This window comes from Sipha flava, unplaced genomic scaffold (assembly GCF_003268045.1).
Source record: "Sipha flava isolate LNK unplaced genomic scaffold, YSA_version1 39_pilon_pilon, whole genome shotgun sequence".
NCBI classification, from domain to species: domain Eukaryota; kingdom Metazoa; phylum Arthropoda; class Insecta; order Hemiptera; family Aphididae; genus Sipha; species Sipha flava.
The window spans coordinates 26,358-43,368 of record NW_020273107.1 but is presented as its reverse complement, the minus strand read 5'-3'; the positions used below and the strand labels follow the sequence as shown (position 1 = coordinate 43,368).

General features: G+C 24.0%; 1 protein-coding gene across 8 annotated transcripts in view; it reads left to right on the top strand.

Moving 5' to 3' along the window:
* Positions 1-16,474, top strand: part of LOC112688490 (protein lap4) — a 32,134-nt gene extending 15,660 nt beyond the window's left edge. For 2 of the 8 annotated variants that reach the window (XM_025561712.1, XM_025561709.1), the window contains exons 12-35: positions 1,567-1,692; positions 1,763-1,861; positions 2,697-2,837; positions 2,977-3,091; positions 3,311-3,486; positions 3,552-3,803; positions 3,889-4,032; positions 4,091-4,171; positions 4,250-4,534; positions 4,676-4,939; positions 6,598-6,708; positions 7,702-7,881; positions 8,060-8,218; positions 8,283-8,636; positions 10,061-10,219; positions 13,680-14,057; positions 14,255-14,345; positions 14,412-14,468; positions 14,546-14,663; positions 14,736-14,826; positions 14,892-15,002; positions 15,071-15,208; positions 15,666-15,857; positions 16,234-16,474. In XM_025561712.1, the coding sequence (XP_025417497.1) occupies positions 1,567-1,692; positions 1,763-1,861; positions 2,697-2,837; positions 2,977-3,091; positions 3,311-3,486; positions 3,552-3,803; positions 3,889-4,032; positions 4,091-4,171; positions 4,250-4,534; positions 4,676-4,939; positions 6,598-6,708; positions 7,702-7,881; positions 8,060-8,218; positions 8,283-8,636; positions 10,061-10,219; positions 13,680-14,057; positions 14,255-14,345; positions 14,412-14,468; positions 14,546-14,663; positions 14,736-14,826; positions 14,892-15,002; positions 15,071-15,208; positions 15,666-15,857; positions 16,234-16,410 (3,999 nt within the window). In that variant the 3' untranslated portion in view covers positions 16,411-16,474. The remainder of the gene's footprint in view (positions 1-1,566; positions 1,693-1,762; positions 1,862-2,696; positions 2,838-2,976; positions 3,092-3,310; positions 3,487-3,551; positions 3,804-3,888; positions 4,033-4,090; positions 4,172-4,249; positions 4,535-4,675; positions 4,940-6,597; positions 6,709-7,701; positions 7,882-8,059; positions 8,219-8,282; positions 8,637-10,060; positions 10,220-13,679; positions 14,058-14,254; positions 14,346-14,411; positions 14,469-14,545; positions 14,664-14,735; positions 14,827-14,891; positions 15,003-15,070; positions 15,209-15,665; positions 15,858-16,233) is intronic. The other 6 variants (XM_025561710.1, XM_025561711.1, XM_025561715.1 and 3 more) reach the window with 6 other exon arrangements.
* Positions 16,475-17,011: the final 537 nt, after the last annotated feature.

The window sequence follows — 17,011 nt, the reverse complement described above, 5'->3', positions numbered from 1 at the left end:
ACTACAGCTCTTAATACACGTGAATTCACGGAATTCACGTGTCACGTGTCACGTGTAAAATCCAAAATAAAAATGTATATCCTTAACTTAATACTGTACTATTAATATTTTATTAAAACTTCAAGTGTATAACATAAAATTACTAATTTTACCATTGTAAAAATGGATATATATTTTGGATAAACATATATTTCACGTGTACACGTGAATTCCGTGACACGTATTTTAAGACCTCTATTCTATACCTACCATTTTAAATAATATTTTAAGATATTTCATTATAACAATAAGTATGCTTGATGTGTTAATACAAAATATTAAAACTAAACATATATTTTGTTGTTTTTTTTATTTTACTAATAAATAATAGATAGATAAAGTTTATTTAAAACAATTTATTAATAGATTATAAAATCAATGGTGTAAGTAATATTATGTGCTCTACAATTTTTGAATTTTTAAAGGAAAATTGTGCACATCGTTCCAGTGTCATATTTAAAGTTTCCAAGAGGCCCAACCTTCTTTGATCTGTGTAGTATACAAACAAAGCTAAATATTATATGGTATAAAATACCATTTTTAAATTTTAATCTAGTGGTTCCCACCAAAAGGAAATTTCTGGCTATGCAACTGCAGAAGTTTATATCAAGTATACAAAAAAGGAGTTGTATATTTTTTTTTTATCTAGATAAATAAAATGTTTCTGTTATCTTTGTCTAGATAATAGTTATCTATTCCCAACACTGTTAATTAGTCATAAGGTGATTAGTATTATACATTAATGTAATTATTATATATATATATAGGTTTAATTGAAGTACTTAATAAAGATTTGCTAAAGTACTTACTTTGATAGTTGCTTGAATTTTGTATATTGAGTACTTCATTTTAAATTAAAAATATTTTACAGCTAAATTCAGAAAATTTGAAATCCAAATGCGTAGAGATTATTAATAATAAATAAATGCTGATATGTTATTGCAATATTATATTCTCTCATTGATCCAAGAACAAGTGACCAGAAGAATGGCTTCATTAGAGCAAGCCAGCAACAAATTAATTACTCTGTCATATCTTGCCTTATTACTGTAATTAAATTTACCAAATATTTTAAATTTCAAGTTAAAACAACAAAAATTATTTGGAAATTCGATAGTTTGAAAAATGTACTTTTTTTATTTTCATTCAATAATTAAAGTATAATTTTATTTTGTCTTACTATATATTTCCTATTTTTTAATCAATTTTTGACTTTCAAACCTCTATCTATAATTTTTATTTTTATTTTCATTGATTATTTAAGTGATATTAAAATTAATTTCAAAATAATTAAAGATATACGTTTTATTTTATTCTTCTTTACTTTATAATAAATTTTAAATCTTATAATAATTATAAATGTTTAGGTGTATAAGAACATTAATTTAAATAAGTAGCATTAAGTATGAGCTGGTTAATTAAATTCTATTCATTGATTGATGACCTTGTCCCAACCTCATAAAAATAAAAAATACATTCATCTCTAGTAATTCAGTATCCTAACTAGTATATGTTTGTTATTTTTAGACATCATTTGTTCGTCACAACACACCACACCCCAGAGAATTGAAAGCTAAAGCAACAAAATTGTTTGGTAAGACCAAAAGTAATGAAAGCAGTTTAACTGACAGTCAAAAAGGAGACGATTCTACTGTAAGTAAATATATTTCATTTGCAATACAATTTTTAAAATTAATGTTACATTAACTGTAATAATTGACAGGAGAAAAGCAATGAAAATGAAGTTTTAAATGACAAACATTCAGAAGAAGTAGAATCAATTGTAGAAATAAATAGTATTTTAGAAGAAGAAACAAATGAGGTATACTATTATTATATTTCATTTCTAATTGTCTATTGAAACAAATCATATATCCTTAGTTCAATGATAATTATATTATTAATGTTTAACTAACTAATAATTTTTAGATATAATTAAATTTTTGATTTAATAATTTGGTACTTGTCTAATTTGCTACTAGTGTTTAATATATATCTATATACTCTTAATAGTATACTGTCTACAAAAATTATAACTAAAAAAAATTATTTTTATTCATATATATGTTCATTTAGTATAATATCTTTTTATCAACACATTCTAGTTTTCAGTTTCATATGTCTTACCCATTATGTGTTACTTATCATTTTTAAAGATATTTTAATTTTATTCTACAAAAACAGCTTTCTTATTTTTATGTCATAGTTTTATTTTTAATCTTCTTATGCCCCCTTTCTTATTATCTTTATTGTTTAAATTAAAGTTTCAATATGAGGACCAATATAAACTTTTTTATGAATCCAGTATAATAATAAATGTATAAAATCTATAGTTATTTGAACATCTATAGCCAAATTTAATTACTTTTATTACTATTAATGATAAAATAATTATCACACTGCAGAATAAAAAAACAATAATTTAATACATAATTAATCATTTTTTCATAATTCAATTTTCATAAACCGAATGACAGATATTTTAAATAGTATGTTATAAAAATGAGGTAAGTAACATTTTAGACGAGTTATCGAAATGTTTTATTTTTTTTTTATAAAAAATATATATACTTCTCTTTTCTGAGATTGTTAATATGCTTTATTTAAATACTTATAACTAAATAAATTATAACCTGTTATATTTGTACATTTTAAAGGAAAAGAGTGTAGTTTTTCATCCATCTTCAAATTTTGATGCTGATATTCAAAATAGGCCTTTAAAATTGCATAGGAGAGATACACCTCATCATTTAAAAAATAAAAGAATCACTATAGATGCTAATTTAATTGAACAACAGGTATAATTTTAATTAAAAAATGTATTTTAATTTAAATAAATGACATATTAATTAATTTATTAATTTACCTTTTTTTTAACCTAGTTTATTGTTCTTGAGTGTTTTGATTTAATTTTTCTGTTTATGTTTATTATCACAGGAAGCACAATTGATTAGCAATGAAAATGAAAAAATGTTAAACTCCTTATCTGAAGATAAAAGTGCTGTATTATATCCCACTCCACCAGAGTCATTAGTAGATCATACTGTTCTAGGTAAATAAGCTTGTTTTGTGTTTTAGTTCATTATTAATATTTCTAATATATAAAATGAAATCAATTTTTTTGTCATCTGTGAAACCTATTCCAAATACCAAGAAAAAAACTTATCCTAAACGTGTTAGAATATTAACTTACAAATCATGCGGTCCGTTATTAAGATAATATTTATATACTATTCTTATAAAAATATATTTGATGTAATTCTTATTTTAGATGGTGAAATGATTGGAAAAGAAGAACTATTGGAAGTTAAAATTGAAAGAACATCTGCTGGTTTAGGATTATCAATTGCTGGTGGTCGAAATTCAACCCCTTTTAAAGGAAATGATGAAGGCATTTTCGTGTCTAGGCTTACACCTGATGGACCTGCTGAACTAGCTGGACTCCGAGTAAATATTTATATTTATTAATAATATTAAATGAAAATATTATTTTTATTATTTATTGTGCTTAGGTTGGAGATAAAGTCCTTACAGCTAATGGTCACTCTTTAGTGGATGTTGATCATTATACATCTGTTGAGGTTTTACGTTCTTGTGGATCAGTTTTAGTTCTTCAAATACTAAGAGAAACTCACCCACATCCAAAAGATTGGGCTATACATATTCCAGGAGACTCAGCATCATCTAGTTTGAATAATAGTCGTGCAGCAAGTGTAATTTCACATCATAATTACGAACATACTAATGGCCATACTTCAGATAGGGTAACTTAATGATTTAAATACAATAATATTATTTCATATTAAAAATTTAATTTAAAAAATAATTAATATTTTTTTTTCTTTTAAGAATCGTAAAACGCCTGAACTTTTAAAAGAACTAGATTCAACGAAAAAACAAATAGTTTATACAACATTAATCAGAGATCAAAATGGTCTTGGCTTTAGTATAGCTGGTGGAAAAGGATGTACACCTTTTAAAGAAAACACAGAGGTAATGATAATATTAAATTTTATAGCTTAATATAAACAAAAATTGATAATACTTATAGGCAATTTTCATATCAAGAATTACCGAAGGTGGTGCTGCTGAAAAAGATGGAAAATTACAAGTTGGAGATCAAGTTATATCGGTATAAAAAATATTAAATTTTTATTTTATGATTCATACGATTTTTATCCATTTAATTTATTTTAATTGTTCATTCAAGATAAATGGTATTGATGTAACTGGTGCCCGTCATGATCAAGCTGTATCAATGTTAACTGGGTTAGAACGCTTTGTGCGTTTAGTTTGTGAACGACTAGTTGATACCCAGTATTCCGATTCAGAATCTCACAACTCTGTTTCACCGAGCATTGTGCCCACTAAATCTCGTTCATACATGTCTCCGAAAACTCCTCCTCCAGCACCACCACAAACTCCACCAAAACCTGCACCTAGAAAATTGGTTTCTCAGTCATCGTCTATTAGTTCAGATTCTGAAAGTGTACAAGTAAATTTTTTATATTAAGCTTAATATTAGATTGACACACAAACTTTGTAATGGATTTGTTGCACCTCTTTTTGATTCTTAATGTATAACTATTTACTAATGAAACATTTATTGGGGTACCTTGTTTCGCTATCATAATAGCCTAAACCATTGACCAATGAAGATTTTGAAGCTATGATTCCTCAACGTTTTCAAAAGAATATTAAAAATCAAGTCGAAGAACAACCAGTTTCTGTAGTTACTACACTAACTATCAAAAAACCTAGCAATTTGAATGGGATAGAGTTCAAAGATAGTCCAACTACTTTAGGTCGTGTCACTGAAACTATAACCAAAAGCACATTTACTGAAACTGTGGTGACTAGGGTAACAGATAACAGTTTGCCAAATTCTGTCATTATCGAGGTAAGTAAATTAATAATGAATTATTTATTGTTATTATAAACTTAACATTAAATTTGATGGTGGTGGTGGTGGTCCTGATGTTGGTGTTGGTAATGGTGTTCAATGGCGAGTATAGGAAATGCAACTTGTTCTACAAATTAATAAGTCAAAGGAAGAGATAAATCTAGTTAACAATTACTAAGAACAATATTTGTATATAAATTTATTTTAAATTAAGTAAATAATGTATTTTTTAGTAACTTATAATTATGTTTACTTATTCATTAAAAAATTGCATGATGGGCCATGACATAGATATCCTAGTGAATAATCCTTACTGATAGTGTATAGTTAAATTTGTTATTATCATATATATAAAGATAGGGCATGAAAAATGACATAACAAATATGCATGAAGTGTTTATACATATATGTTGTATGTGTGTGTGGTTTAAAAATAAATAATGTTTATAACATTATTTATTTTTTTTTTAATAATATCAAATTACTTTGCACAAAATTATTTTCTGAATTATTATTTTAATTATTTGATCTACTTTTAACTAATAATTTTGTTTTTAAACCATATCTGTGTATAAAATTCCAATGTATTGTATATTTTTTGTTTTGACACACAAACATGAGTTTATACAACTTTTTTTATTATTTTACCACTAAACTGCATGATCTATTTCTGATTTATTTTTAATAACTCCTAAAACTGGTATGCTGTCCTATTAACTATTATTATTGCATTTCGTATAATATTATTTGCTCTTTTTATAAGATTTCTTTTGTATTTAATTTTGTACATAATTTTATTTTATTTTGGTAAATTCATTAAATATATAAAAATACTTTCCTCATTTCACTCAGAAGTATATAAAATTGTATATTATAATAATTTTTATTATTTTCTCAATTATTCACTTATTAAGTACAATAATCTTCTAAAACTAAACATATTTTAACTATTACTAATATATAAATAAAATAATTGTAATTTATTTCAATTTATTGATTTTTAAAAAATATACCAAACATAATACTACAAAACGTACAACTTACTTTTTTTTTACAACCAAACATTTTTATTTGGTCATCTTATTTTAAATTTAAACCTAAAATCAAAACTTTTTTTTTTTTTTTGCTGTATTTATATAACATTATGAATTAAAATTAATTATGATATACATAATAAACCATAGTTAATAGTACATGTAATGGACTAAAATGACATATTCATTTTACTATTAAAATTAAAATATGAAAACGTATTCATAATTTCAAGTTAATATTTTCAAATAATAATTTACATTCTATTTCAAGATTAGTTTAGTCAACATTTGATATTATGATGGAAAATGATTTGATTGCTTGGTTTTGGTTTATGCAGCTCTCTCAAAATACTAAATTTTGAGAAACACTGCTTTTGAATTAAAGAAACTTAAATATTTACCATTTATTTTGATTTTTAAACATGCCAGCACGGTGAAGGTTCTAAAGAAGAATTCAGGTAGGTATATCATTCACGTAGATTTGAAAAATTATGTATCATGTTATTTATATTATAAACAAATGTTTGTGTGTCAATTTACAAAAATAATTAATAATATATTTATAAACTTGCAAATATTTATTTTTTTATAATTGAATGGTAAACATTTTTGTTTAATTAGACCGTCACTTTAGTGAAAGAAGGTGGTTCTTGGGGCTTCAGTATCATTGGAGGAACAGATCATCCATGCATTCCATTTGGACTTCAAGAACATGGAATTTTTATCTCTCACGTAAATAACAGTATTATAAATTTATAAATAGTTTTAATTTAATATTTATGTGTGTGTGTATATATATTACGGACAAAGTATACAATTTGGGCAATATAGATAACAGATTTAATGAAATGTTATAAATCAATGAATAATGACATATTATTCATTAATTCATCTCAGTAGATATAATTGATTGCACCACCAATCCTTTGATGGCTGAGCTTCCTTTATTTTTACACAATTCACAACTATTTAAGTATAGCATAATCATATCTTTGGTGATATTTTTATATTTTATATTTACCTCGTGTTCCATCTTGTTTCGTTCACCATGTGCAATCGACAAATGAATCTTATGTATAACATAAAATAATTCTTCATCATGTACATAATTTTTAATTTCGTTTTTTTCAGATACTGGTACAATTAATTTGTTAACATCAGAAACTTAATATGTCATATTTATTTAAAAGTTTATAATTATTCGGTTCCTTTTTCTTTGAATTGTTTTTTATTGATTTATATGTAATATTAATTGATCATATTTTAACTTGGTAAAAAATGAAGTATTTGAACCTTTATTTTTTAACAAATTCTTTATTAAACTTTTTCATATTCGAATAAGTAGTTAGGTACACACTGAAGAATTAACCTACACTGTATAAATGATTCATGGTTACTAAATAGTTCATTTTTGAGAATAGGTAAAAGACTGACTGCATGATAATCACGACAACTTCATATAATATAACTTATAAATCAGTAAATATAGTAATAATATATTATGTCACGTACACGCATATAATATGTAGACAAGCGGACATCCTTATTGTAAAAATACGATAAAAACAAACTAGTTACAGATAATAATTTTTAGATAATAATTTGACTTTATTGTAACTATGTTTTTCGATTTATCATATTTCATTAAATCATATCATCCGTTATCTATTCGCCCAAATTGTATACTTTGCCTGTAACATATATATATGATTTCATAAATTATAGATTGTTCGTAATGGTATTGCTGAGAGTTCAGGAAAATTACGTATGGGTGATCGTTTATTAAAAGTAAATGATGAAGATGTAACAAAAATGACACATCAAGATGCTGTATTAACTCTTTTGAAACCCACTGAAGAAATTACTCTTACAGTCCAACATGATCCTCTTCCAGATAATTTTCAAGTACTTAAAAATGTTATGTCATATAATATCAATTCTTAGAGTTTAAAAGTTCAAATACTTAATAAATATAGAAGCTTCATTAATGATTCTCAATACTTTTGTAATCACAATATGAGTTGTATGAAGTACAGTTTTATATATTTATTTATTGAAAAAATTGTAATTAATTTTTTAATAGGAACTGACTATTATCAGAGAACCCAATGAAAAACTTGGTATGCATATTAAGGGTGGTCTTCGTGGACATCGAGGTAACCCACTTGATAAAACTGATGAAGGTGTATTCATATCAAAAATTAACTCCGGTGGAGCTGCCAAAAGAGATGGACGATTAAAGGTAAAATTGAATTATAATTTTTTACTTCAAATATAATAATTTTTATTGACCTCAATGTTATAAGGTTGGTTTGCGTCTTTTGGAAGTGAATGATGTATCTTTGTTGGGTGTCACCCATCAAGAAGCTGTAAATTGCTTGCGAACTGCTGGTCAGCAAATACATATGATTGTATGCAAAGGATACGATAAGGCAGAAGTTGAAAGACTGGTCAATGAAGGCAAACTTAGAAGAGATAGTAGATCAATTTCTCAAAGTGTGTCTAGCTTAGATAGAGATGACGAAGATTCCGAAGTAATTAAACAAGAAATGGAAATAAAAAAAGAATTAGCTGAATGGGAAAATCAAGAAAAGTTACTAAAAGAAGAACTTGAAAATATGGAATTAGATGAGGTTAAAGAAAAATCAACTCAAGAAAAAGTAAATATTTTTTATTTTTTTTTATAAGGGCTAGAGGCTTCATGCTCTAAAAATCCTTAAAATATGCATGCATTTATGTCTTAAAAATATTTTTATTCTTCTTCTTAATTTAATTTTCTTCTGTAAGATCGATCGCCTTTAAACAAAACAAAAACTAAAATTTCAATTACATATATACATAATATATTTATGATTAAATAATTTTTACAATCTCACAAAAATTAATTGTATTGTGTGATTAACATTTTTCGAATATAGTAGAGTCTCGCAAATCCTCCGTGCATTGCTAGTTTGGATAATCTGGGCAATTTATATTTCCTATTTTAATACTTATGTATTTATATGTACACATAAATATAGTATAAAAATTATATATGTCAATGTTGACTGTTATTTATTATAAAAAGTAGGTATGTTATTGATACATAATTGATATATATAACATTTTATTGTTTCAATTATATATTGTAATATTATTATTGTTTCTCACTCAGTTAATCAGTTAAACTGTTGTATGGTTTTATAGTGATTGTGTATTTATAAACATTTGGAATTTTTATAAATAAGGTGTTTTTAAATTTTTTTTAATATTTATTAGTAAGTTGAAAAAAATGTCATTTCGTTTAATCTGGTTAGAGTCCGATCCCATATAGTCTGGATTAGCGAGACTACTGTATTTTCAAATGTCAATGAGTGACAATTGTTCACTTATACATTTTTATACCTCAAAAATAAACTCTTGGCATCAACAGATGTTAATTGATATATATAATTTAATGTGAATTGATAGTTGTTATTTATTATTTTTATTATTATTTAAGTTGTTGACTTACAAGTCTTCAAGATATATTCCATAAAATTGTCTGTTTCTTCTAAAATATTAGAAATGTTTTCAATAATATTAAATCATTCATTTTTCGACAGTATGTTTTTTAGTTTTTTATAAATAGTTCTTCATTTTTCTCCTTGTGGACTTTGTAATATTATTTTTAACAATTTTTATAACAGAAATAAACTCATCAGAAATAGTCAATGATTTTTCACAACACCCAAATAATTGAGAAAACACACAGTAGATAGATTATCTAATAATTTGTATTTAAACATTTTAATCTATTTTTTTCCAATTTCTAGAAAATGTATAAGTATATATATTATGTATTAAATATTTAATTTAAATACAAATATAACAAAATCTGAGATTATAAGGAAAAAGAAGCTAAATATACAAAATATGCAAAATAAAAATGATCGCTAAATTTCTAGTACTATGAAACATATGTCTTTATTACTTTGCTATGTTTTGAATGATTATTGAAAAACATGCAAATTCCTATAAATACCTAGCCCTAATTTTTATCAATAGATCACAACTATCATTTTTGGTATCAGTGTGATATACTTACGTACTTATTATTTATTAGGTTTTAGATGTAGTACGAGCAGCTGAAATGTTAACGCTGAATTCATCAGAACCAAACTCTGTAAAACCTAAATCACCTGGTGGCCCAAAATCAGGTGATATACAAAAAACCACTACAATTGTAATGAGTAAACATACTTTAGCCCCTCAAGCTGATAAAGTAAGTACACAAATATTGATAATATAAATAAAGAAAACATTTAATACTGTCATGTGCTTTGGTAGATTTTTTTGTGGTGTGAAGATACCGCTTTTAAATTAAATTGCGTAGCATGTGCTTATTTTGGCTGCTATAAATTTTTTTTTTTTTAATAAATATAGAAAGTGTATGTATTCTTATACAAACTGCATTTGTTTGTCTACGTAAGATATATTAGATAGAACTGTGAAAGATTGTTCTGTTGAATGATTTCCAAAAAGCATTAAAATAATATTAATTAATGTAATTTTATTGTCAAATTAATGTTGTATATATTAAGTTTATTATTTTATAATTTACTTTTATAAGCACTGCTGCTGTATTTATTTTTATTTTATTTCAATTATTTTTTAATTTTTGCTAAAAAAAAATACACAATATTAAATATATTTATATTATTTATCTTTTTAAAAATCTTTGGTTGGAGTTATTGAATTTCAAAATTTTAATATTTAAAAATTTTATAAAATTACATAATTTTAATTTTATTATCAATATTTAAAATGCAAAATGAATTTATTCAATTATTTTTAAATTTATAAAATATAAATGAAATATTCTTTTAAATTTGACTTTCAAAAAATATCATAATAAATTTTTTGAAGTTAATTAAAAAAAAAAAATTTATAATAATAATAATAAAATAAAATTACAATAACATTTGAACTATAATGAATAAATAAATTTAAATATTAATACAGCTTATGTGCATACTATGCATGGTGATTATTTTATTCATTGAAGCAAATAATTTTATTGTGAAAAATTGTTTATTTGTTTATGTATACTTCTTACTTATTATTAAATATTGTTACTACTCAAAAGAATCAAACTTAATTGTATTAAATATGAATCTATTAGTTCAACATTTATTTATAATAATTCTCTAAAAAATGTATTTTGGATTATGAAATTAAAAATTGGTTATAAACATACAAAAAAATGAAAAAACTGTTAATTAAAAAATATTCCTTAACTATAAACTTTTAAAAACTTTCATTAATCTTTAATCCCTTAATAAAATAATCACTGTACAAATGTATATATGAAATATATTATATTATTGTGTATTGTTGAAATTAAGTATGTATGTATGTAAAGTATTTTTAAAACCTAAATATACTGTTATATATAAATAATATTTCATAGGTTATAGATTAAAAAAAAATAGATCTTAATTTCAGTTAAAATTTGATTAATAAATAATAACAAACGTATAGTGAGTAACTGGACGTTGCCTTGAATTTTCTCGTGAGAAATATCGTTTTTTATTCTAAATCCCATTTCTAAAATTTATTTTTAATAAATTCTATAAATTAGAATTCGAATAATTAGAATTCAACTTAAATTTTTTTTTATTCTTTTTATTTTATTTATTGATTTAAGATTTTTTGAATGTGTGTATATATATTCAATTTTCAAATATTACATACTTATAATTATTGATACATTTATTTTAGAATTTCTCAAACCATGTTTTAAATTTTTTTTTTTGTTCTCTAGAAGAAGAAAAATAGAATTCTGTTTCATAAAATGCTTATTTATATCGTATTATATATATCATATAATTATTTAATTATATTGCATGGTTATTGAATTCATTCTTTTTCCTGAAATGTAATAACTTTATTCTATATCCCTTAAGTTTGACTCGATCTTAAGAATTCTAGTGTTAGTATAATACAAGAATTGTAAATTTTATTATCTATATAAAAAATAAAATTATAAGTTTAAGTTCTCGTTTAATTATTTATTTATTTATTCATTTTAAGTCAAGATAACTATTTTTAATTATTAATGTAAATTGTATTGATTTATGAATTCTTGAAATTTCAGTATTTTTACAAGATATATTAATATTAGATTTATTTTTATAACTTACCATTTTATATTTTAAATTAATTCCAAATTAGATTAACTGTTATAAAAAGTATACAAATCCATTTTCCAATAAATATTAAATACTTTCTGGACTTTATTCATACACTTATAACTTACAAAATTATATGTAACTTTGTTTTCTAAATGTTTGAAATGTAGAATATTATTAAAAATAATGAGTAAGTAAAATACATATAAATTTTAATATCATTTTCCTGATATTTAAATGTTATAATAATATTTCACAAATCAAATATTCTTTATAATATATTTTTTAGTATTATTGAATTAATGCATCATTAATTTAATCCAATTTAATTAATTTAATCCATCATTACTAATCAATTTTAATAAATATTCTTTTATTATAAAAATATTGTATATATGAATTAATAAAAAATTAATAAAATAAAATATTTACATTAAAAAATTAATAAATCTTGCAATGAAAGGAATAATATTATTAAGCCTGTACTTATATAATGCACATTTAAATATTATATCCTAGTATAAATTTAATAATTGTAAATATATAAATGATTTATACTCCTTTTTTTTACTTTCATATGTATATTTTATTTCTTTGTTACATAATATTTAAGTAAATGATTTTATTCAATTTATTTTAAAATTTAAGATCGAGAAAACTATGAATTATTTATTAATATTCAGTTCCCAAATATAAAATAACATTTATTATTTTCAGTGTGTCATTAAGTCTGTGACTGGATTATAACATCGCAAAAATAATACAGGGGCATTTCTCGTTTAATCCCATTATATTTTTAAGCTAGTTCTAATTTGTACAAATTTATATATTACATATTTACTCTGTATTTTTTTTTTTTTTCTTATATTCTTGATTTTAAGTATTTTGTGATCGCATTTCATTAAGTATTAATTACTAAAGGATATTTCTCATACTATTATTAAGTTTATTATAAGGTTTAAGTATAAATACTATACTTTATGAATAAATACCAAGTGAGTAATTCCATTCACAAGTATAATAATTAATTTTACGACATCAAGCGGACCATTACATTTTATAATTTAGTTTATATTAATTTAATTATTTTCTTTATTATACATTTATATTATATATTTTAATTTTTAATTGTTAATCCTCAAACCATTTTTCATTTTATATTAATTTTGTTTATATACAGATATACATATACATATTTTTGTTTTTATTGTTAAGTTTTAACCACCTTTCCTAAACAAATTTCTATGATTATTATTCCATAGTAATAATTTATATCATTGTTTTTAAATAAAATACTTTTTTCCTTGTGTAATTTTATAGCATATAATATTATATATAATTATATAGTAATATACCAGCTATAAAATAAGCACATACTACTGAATATCTTATGATCATAATTATTAATCAGCATGCTTGTAACTTCAGACATAATCGGTGTAAACAAGAAATGTAATTGGACTATCCAATATTTATTTACTCATTTATTAAAAAAATAATGCAGCCAAAATACATTAACATTGCTATTATTTTTTGCATGAACATTAACAGGTAGTTATTCAGAAACGATCTAATATATCTCCTCCTAAACCACCTTTGTCCAAATCTACCCGTCCATCAAAACATATACACTTCCAAAATATTCCTTGTGACAACCCTCCTCTAAGAACAATAGTTGTGGAACAACCAAAACCTACTCGAGTAGAAATGATGCCTTATGTTACCAAAGTCAATACATTGCCAGCTGACCAATACTGTGTTCCAGACTTCACAGATGTTGAAAGTAGCTCATCCTTGGAAACTTCTCAATCCCAAGAACTACCTCCTATAAACTATTCTACTCATCCGTCTACTCCTCACTGGTTGGAAATTTATAATGATACCCCGTCGCTTTTGACCTATTACAATGCAGTTAATAATTCCTGCGAGGTACGATCTTCTTTATACTGTGTTGAATTTATTTATCAGTATTTTATACTTTATAGTTTATAGTAGCGATAACTTAAGCTTTTAGAATAATTTAAGAAAGCTGTATTTATTATAGTTTAATATTTATATTTGTTTAGTTAATGTGAGATATATGCTAGGTATTAAAAATAATTTTGATAACATTTGGAAATTTTTAGCAAAATGTTGGTCCAAAAGCTTCCGTTAGTGATAAAATGAAGTTTTTTGAAAAAGCTATGGAGGAACATCACAATCCAAGTCCAAAACCTGGTCAGTCAACTAAATATTGTTCATTTAAATTACTTATTAATCTTATGGTGTAATATTTTGTTCTAGAAAGAGTATTTAGTTTTCTTAGCAAAGATGAAGTGGAAAAAATGAAACAAGAAGAAGGTATTTAGTTTTATAAAAAGTTCTTTTACCTGACTTTGTTTTTATATTAATACTCAACTGTTTTAAATTTTTTACAGAGCAAAAAATGGGTACATTAATAAAGAAAAGGTTAAATCAACAAAATAAATTTGTTGAAGATGATTATTTTGATGACGAAGATGACAATGATGGTGCCTTAATATTTGAGAATACACAGTATATTAATTTATTATTATTTATGTTAAAAATTAAATAATTAATTATTTTAACATATAAACTATATTTTAGAAGCATTGAACCACCAAAAAAAGTTGATGCTAATATGTGTGTACGAACAGCTAAAGCTGAAAAGAGAATGAAAGAAAGACTTAGTCAAGAGGTAACATATTTACATGCAAATATTTTTATTTTCTGTAGGCGAATTATTAATAATTAATTTTTAAGGGAATTGTGTCATGTGAAAATAATAAAGAACTTTCTCCTTCTGAACAACGTGCGCTCAATGCTGAAAAAAAAGCTGCATGGCGGCAAGCCAGATTGAAATCTTTAGAACAGGTAATAAAGTACATTGCTAGGTTAATGGATATTGAACTTTTTATATTGTGAAATATTGATGTTATTAGGATGCATTACAAGCACAAATTGTTATAAAAGAATTAAGTGAGATAAGTGAGAGTAAATCAACAAATGGTGGCGATGCTGATAGTGAAGAAATGCCAGATACGCAATCAAAAGAATACACAGAAAACAAAACTTTGGAGGTAATTTAGTTTAAATTTATAAAATTAAGTTTATTATGTTTAGTAATAAACCATCTCATTGCTTTATAATTTTATCTAACACTAAGCATCCATGAGCTATGCTACGAGGGGGAAGAAATCAATTGTATAATTTTTTTTTTTTTTAGTTATAACCTATTATGTTTTTATGCCTTAATTTTTAACTGCTGATTTCTTAATTCATTATCTTACAAAATATTTACTTAAAATATTAACTATTAATATTATAAATTAAACTAAATATTTTTATTTTATTTTTTTTTTTTTAATTAAATTGATTATTAAATTTATAATATGTTTTATTTATTGATTCAAATAAATAATTGTTACTACTTAGCATGTATTTGTGTGCATATACATAACAATGAATTCTTATAAACTTAATATACAAACATTATATTAATATCAAAACTAATTGGCCTCGGTGGCGGCTAATTAGTGCTTGCGGCCGACCAGCGAAGACTTTCCCCGCCTACGCCTGCGCGAGTCCCCCGTCCAGACTAAGGTGTTGGAACGTGAGACTGTCGTCGGAGAAAGCGTGTCCCTACGGACAGAGCAGTATGTTGACCATGTGTCTGGTCAGCTGAAAGTCAGGACCGTCGAAATAATCGAAAAAGTCATTGAAAAAGAGGTATCTACTACCTTACAATCAAGTACCTCCTTTCTGAATTTCGCACCAATTTTCCGTTCTTTAGAACACAATTGAATTAAAATTGTAATAATTAATCATTGCATGCTGCATGGCTGTTATCAATACAAATAAAACTTAACTCATAATTGTCACAAGCCTTCTTCTCTTTTCCAAATAATGCTGAACTCTCAGTTTACATTGTATTTATGCATGTGAGTAGTTAAATCATAATTGTCTAAAAAGAAAATATTACCAATATACCTAAAACAAATATAATGTATTCATAATGTAGTTGTAGACATTGTTATATATTTCAACAATATCATAGTCTCTGTTAATATACATCAATATTTTTCTAATTATATCTGTAATCAAGGTGGAGACGACCAAAGAGAAAATAGTGTCACTCGAGTTAAGTACTCCAGAAACTGAAATCCCAATTGAAGAAGGGACTGAAGATGGAGAATTACAGGAAAAGAAACCGTCCTCCAATACGACTGGCAAGAAAAGACGCCGGAAGCGTACAAAATCTACAGATAAACAAACAGTGTAGTTATAAAAATCATTAACAATATAATGCTAGCAGCTATTTTTTTCTAATTATAATATAATATGTATTTACTATTTATTGAATTATCCCTCATTCCTACATATTTTATAGTATTACTAAGCGTAACAAATTGTGATCACTATTATTATTATTATATAAATATATATAGATAAATCTATATATATTTATTTATTATTCATTTTAATATTATATCCTGATAATATATTTTAAACCACCTGCATTTCAATATGGACCAATTTTTTTATACTTTGTTACTATTTTAACTTGAAATTAGTGATGAGATTCCGAATTTGTTTTTACTTTTTTGTAATGACTGTTCATTCTTTGTCATTAACCATTCATAATTATTTGTTTATATTAAAAAAACATATTTTTTTATGTAATATAAATTAATGAGTATATAAGATAGTATTCATAAATCATAGGAAAACAAATTTATGATGAGCTATTATGTAACAGTATTTTTAACTGATGAACCTGATAATTTTGTAATTATAATAAATTTGAACAATATCAATCGGCTGTGTATTTATTATGACATTTATTTGTCAATAAAAAGCTGTATTCACTGATGCCTTTGAGT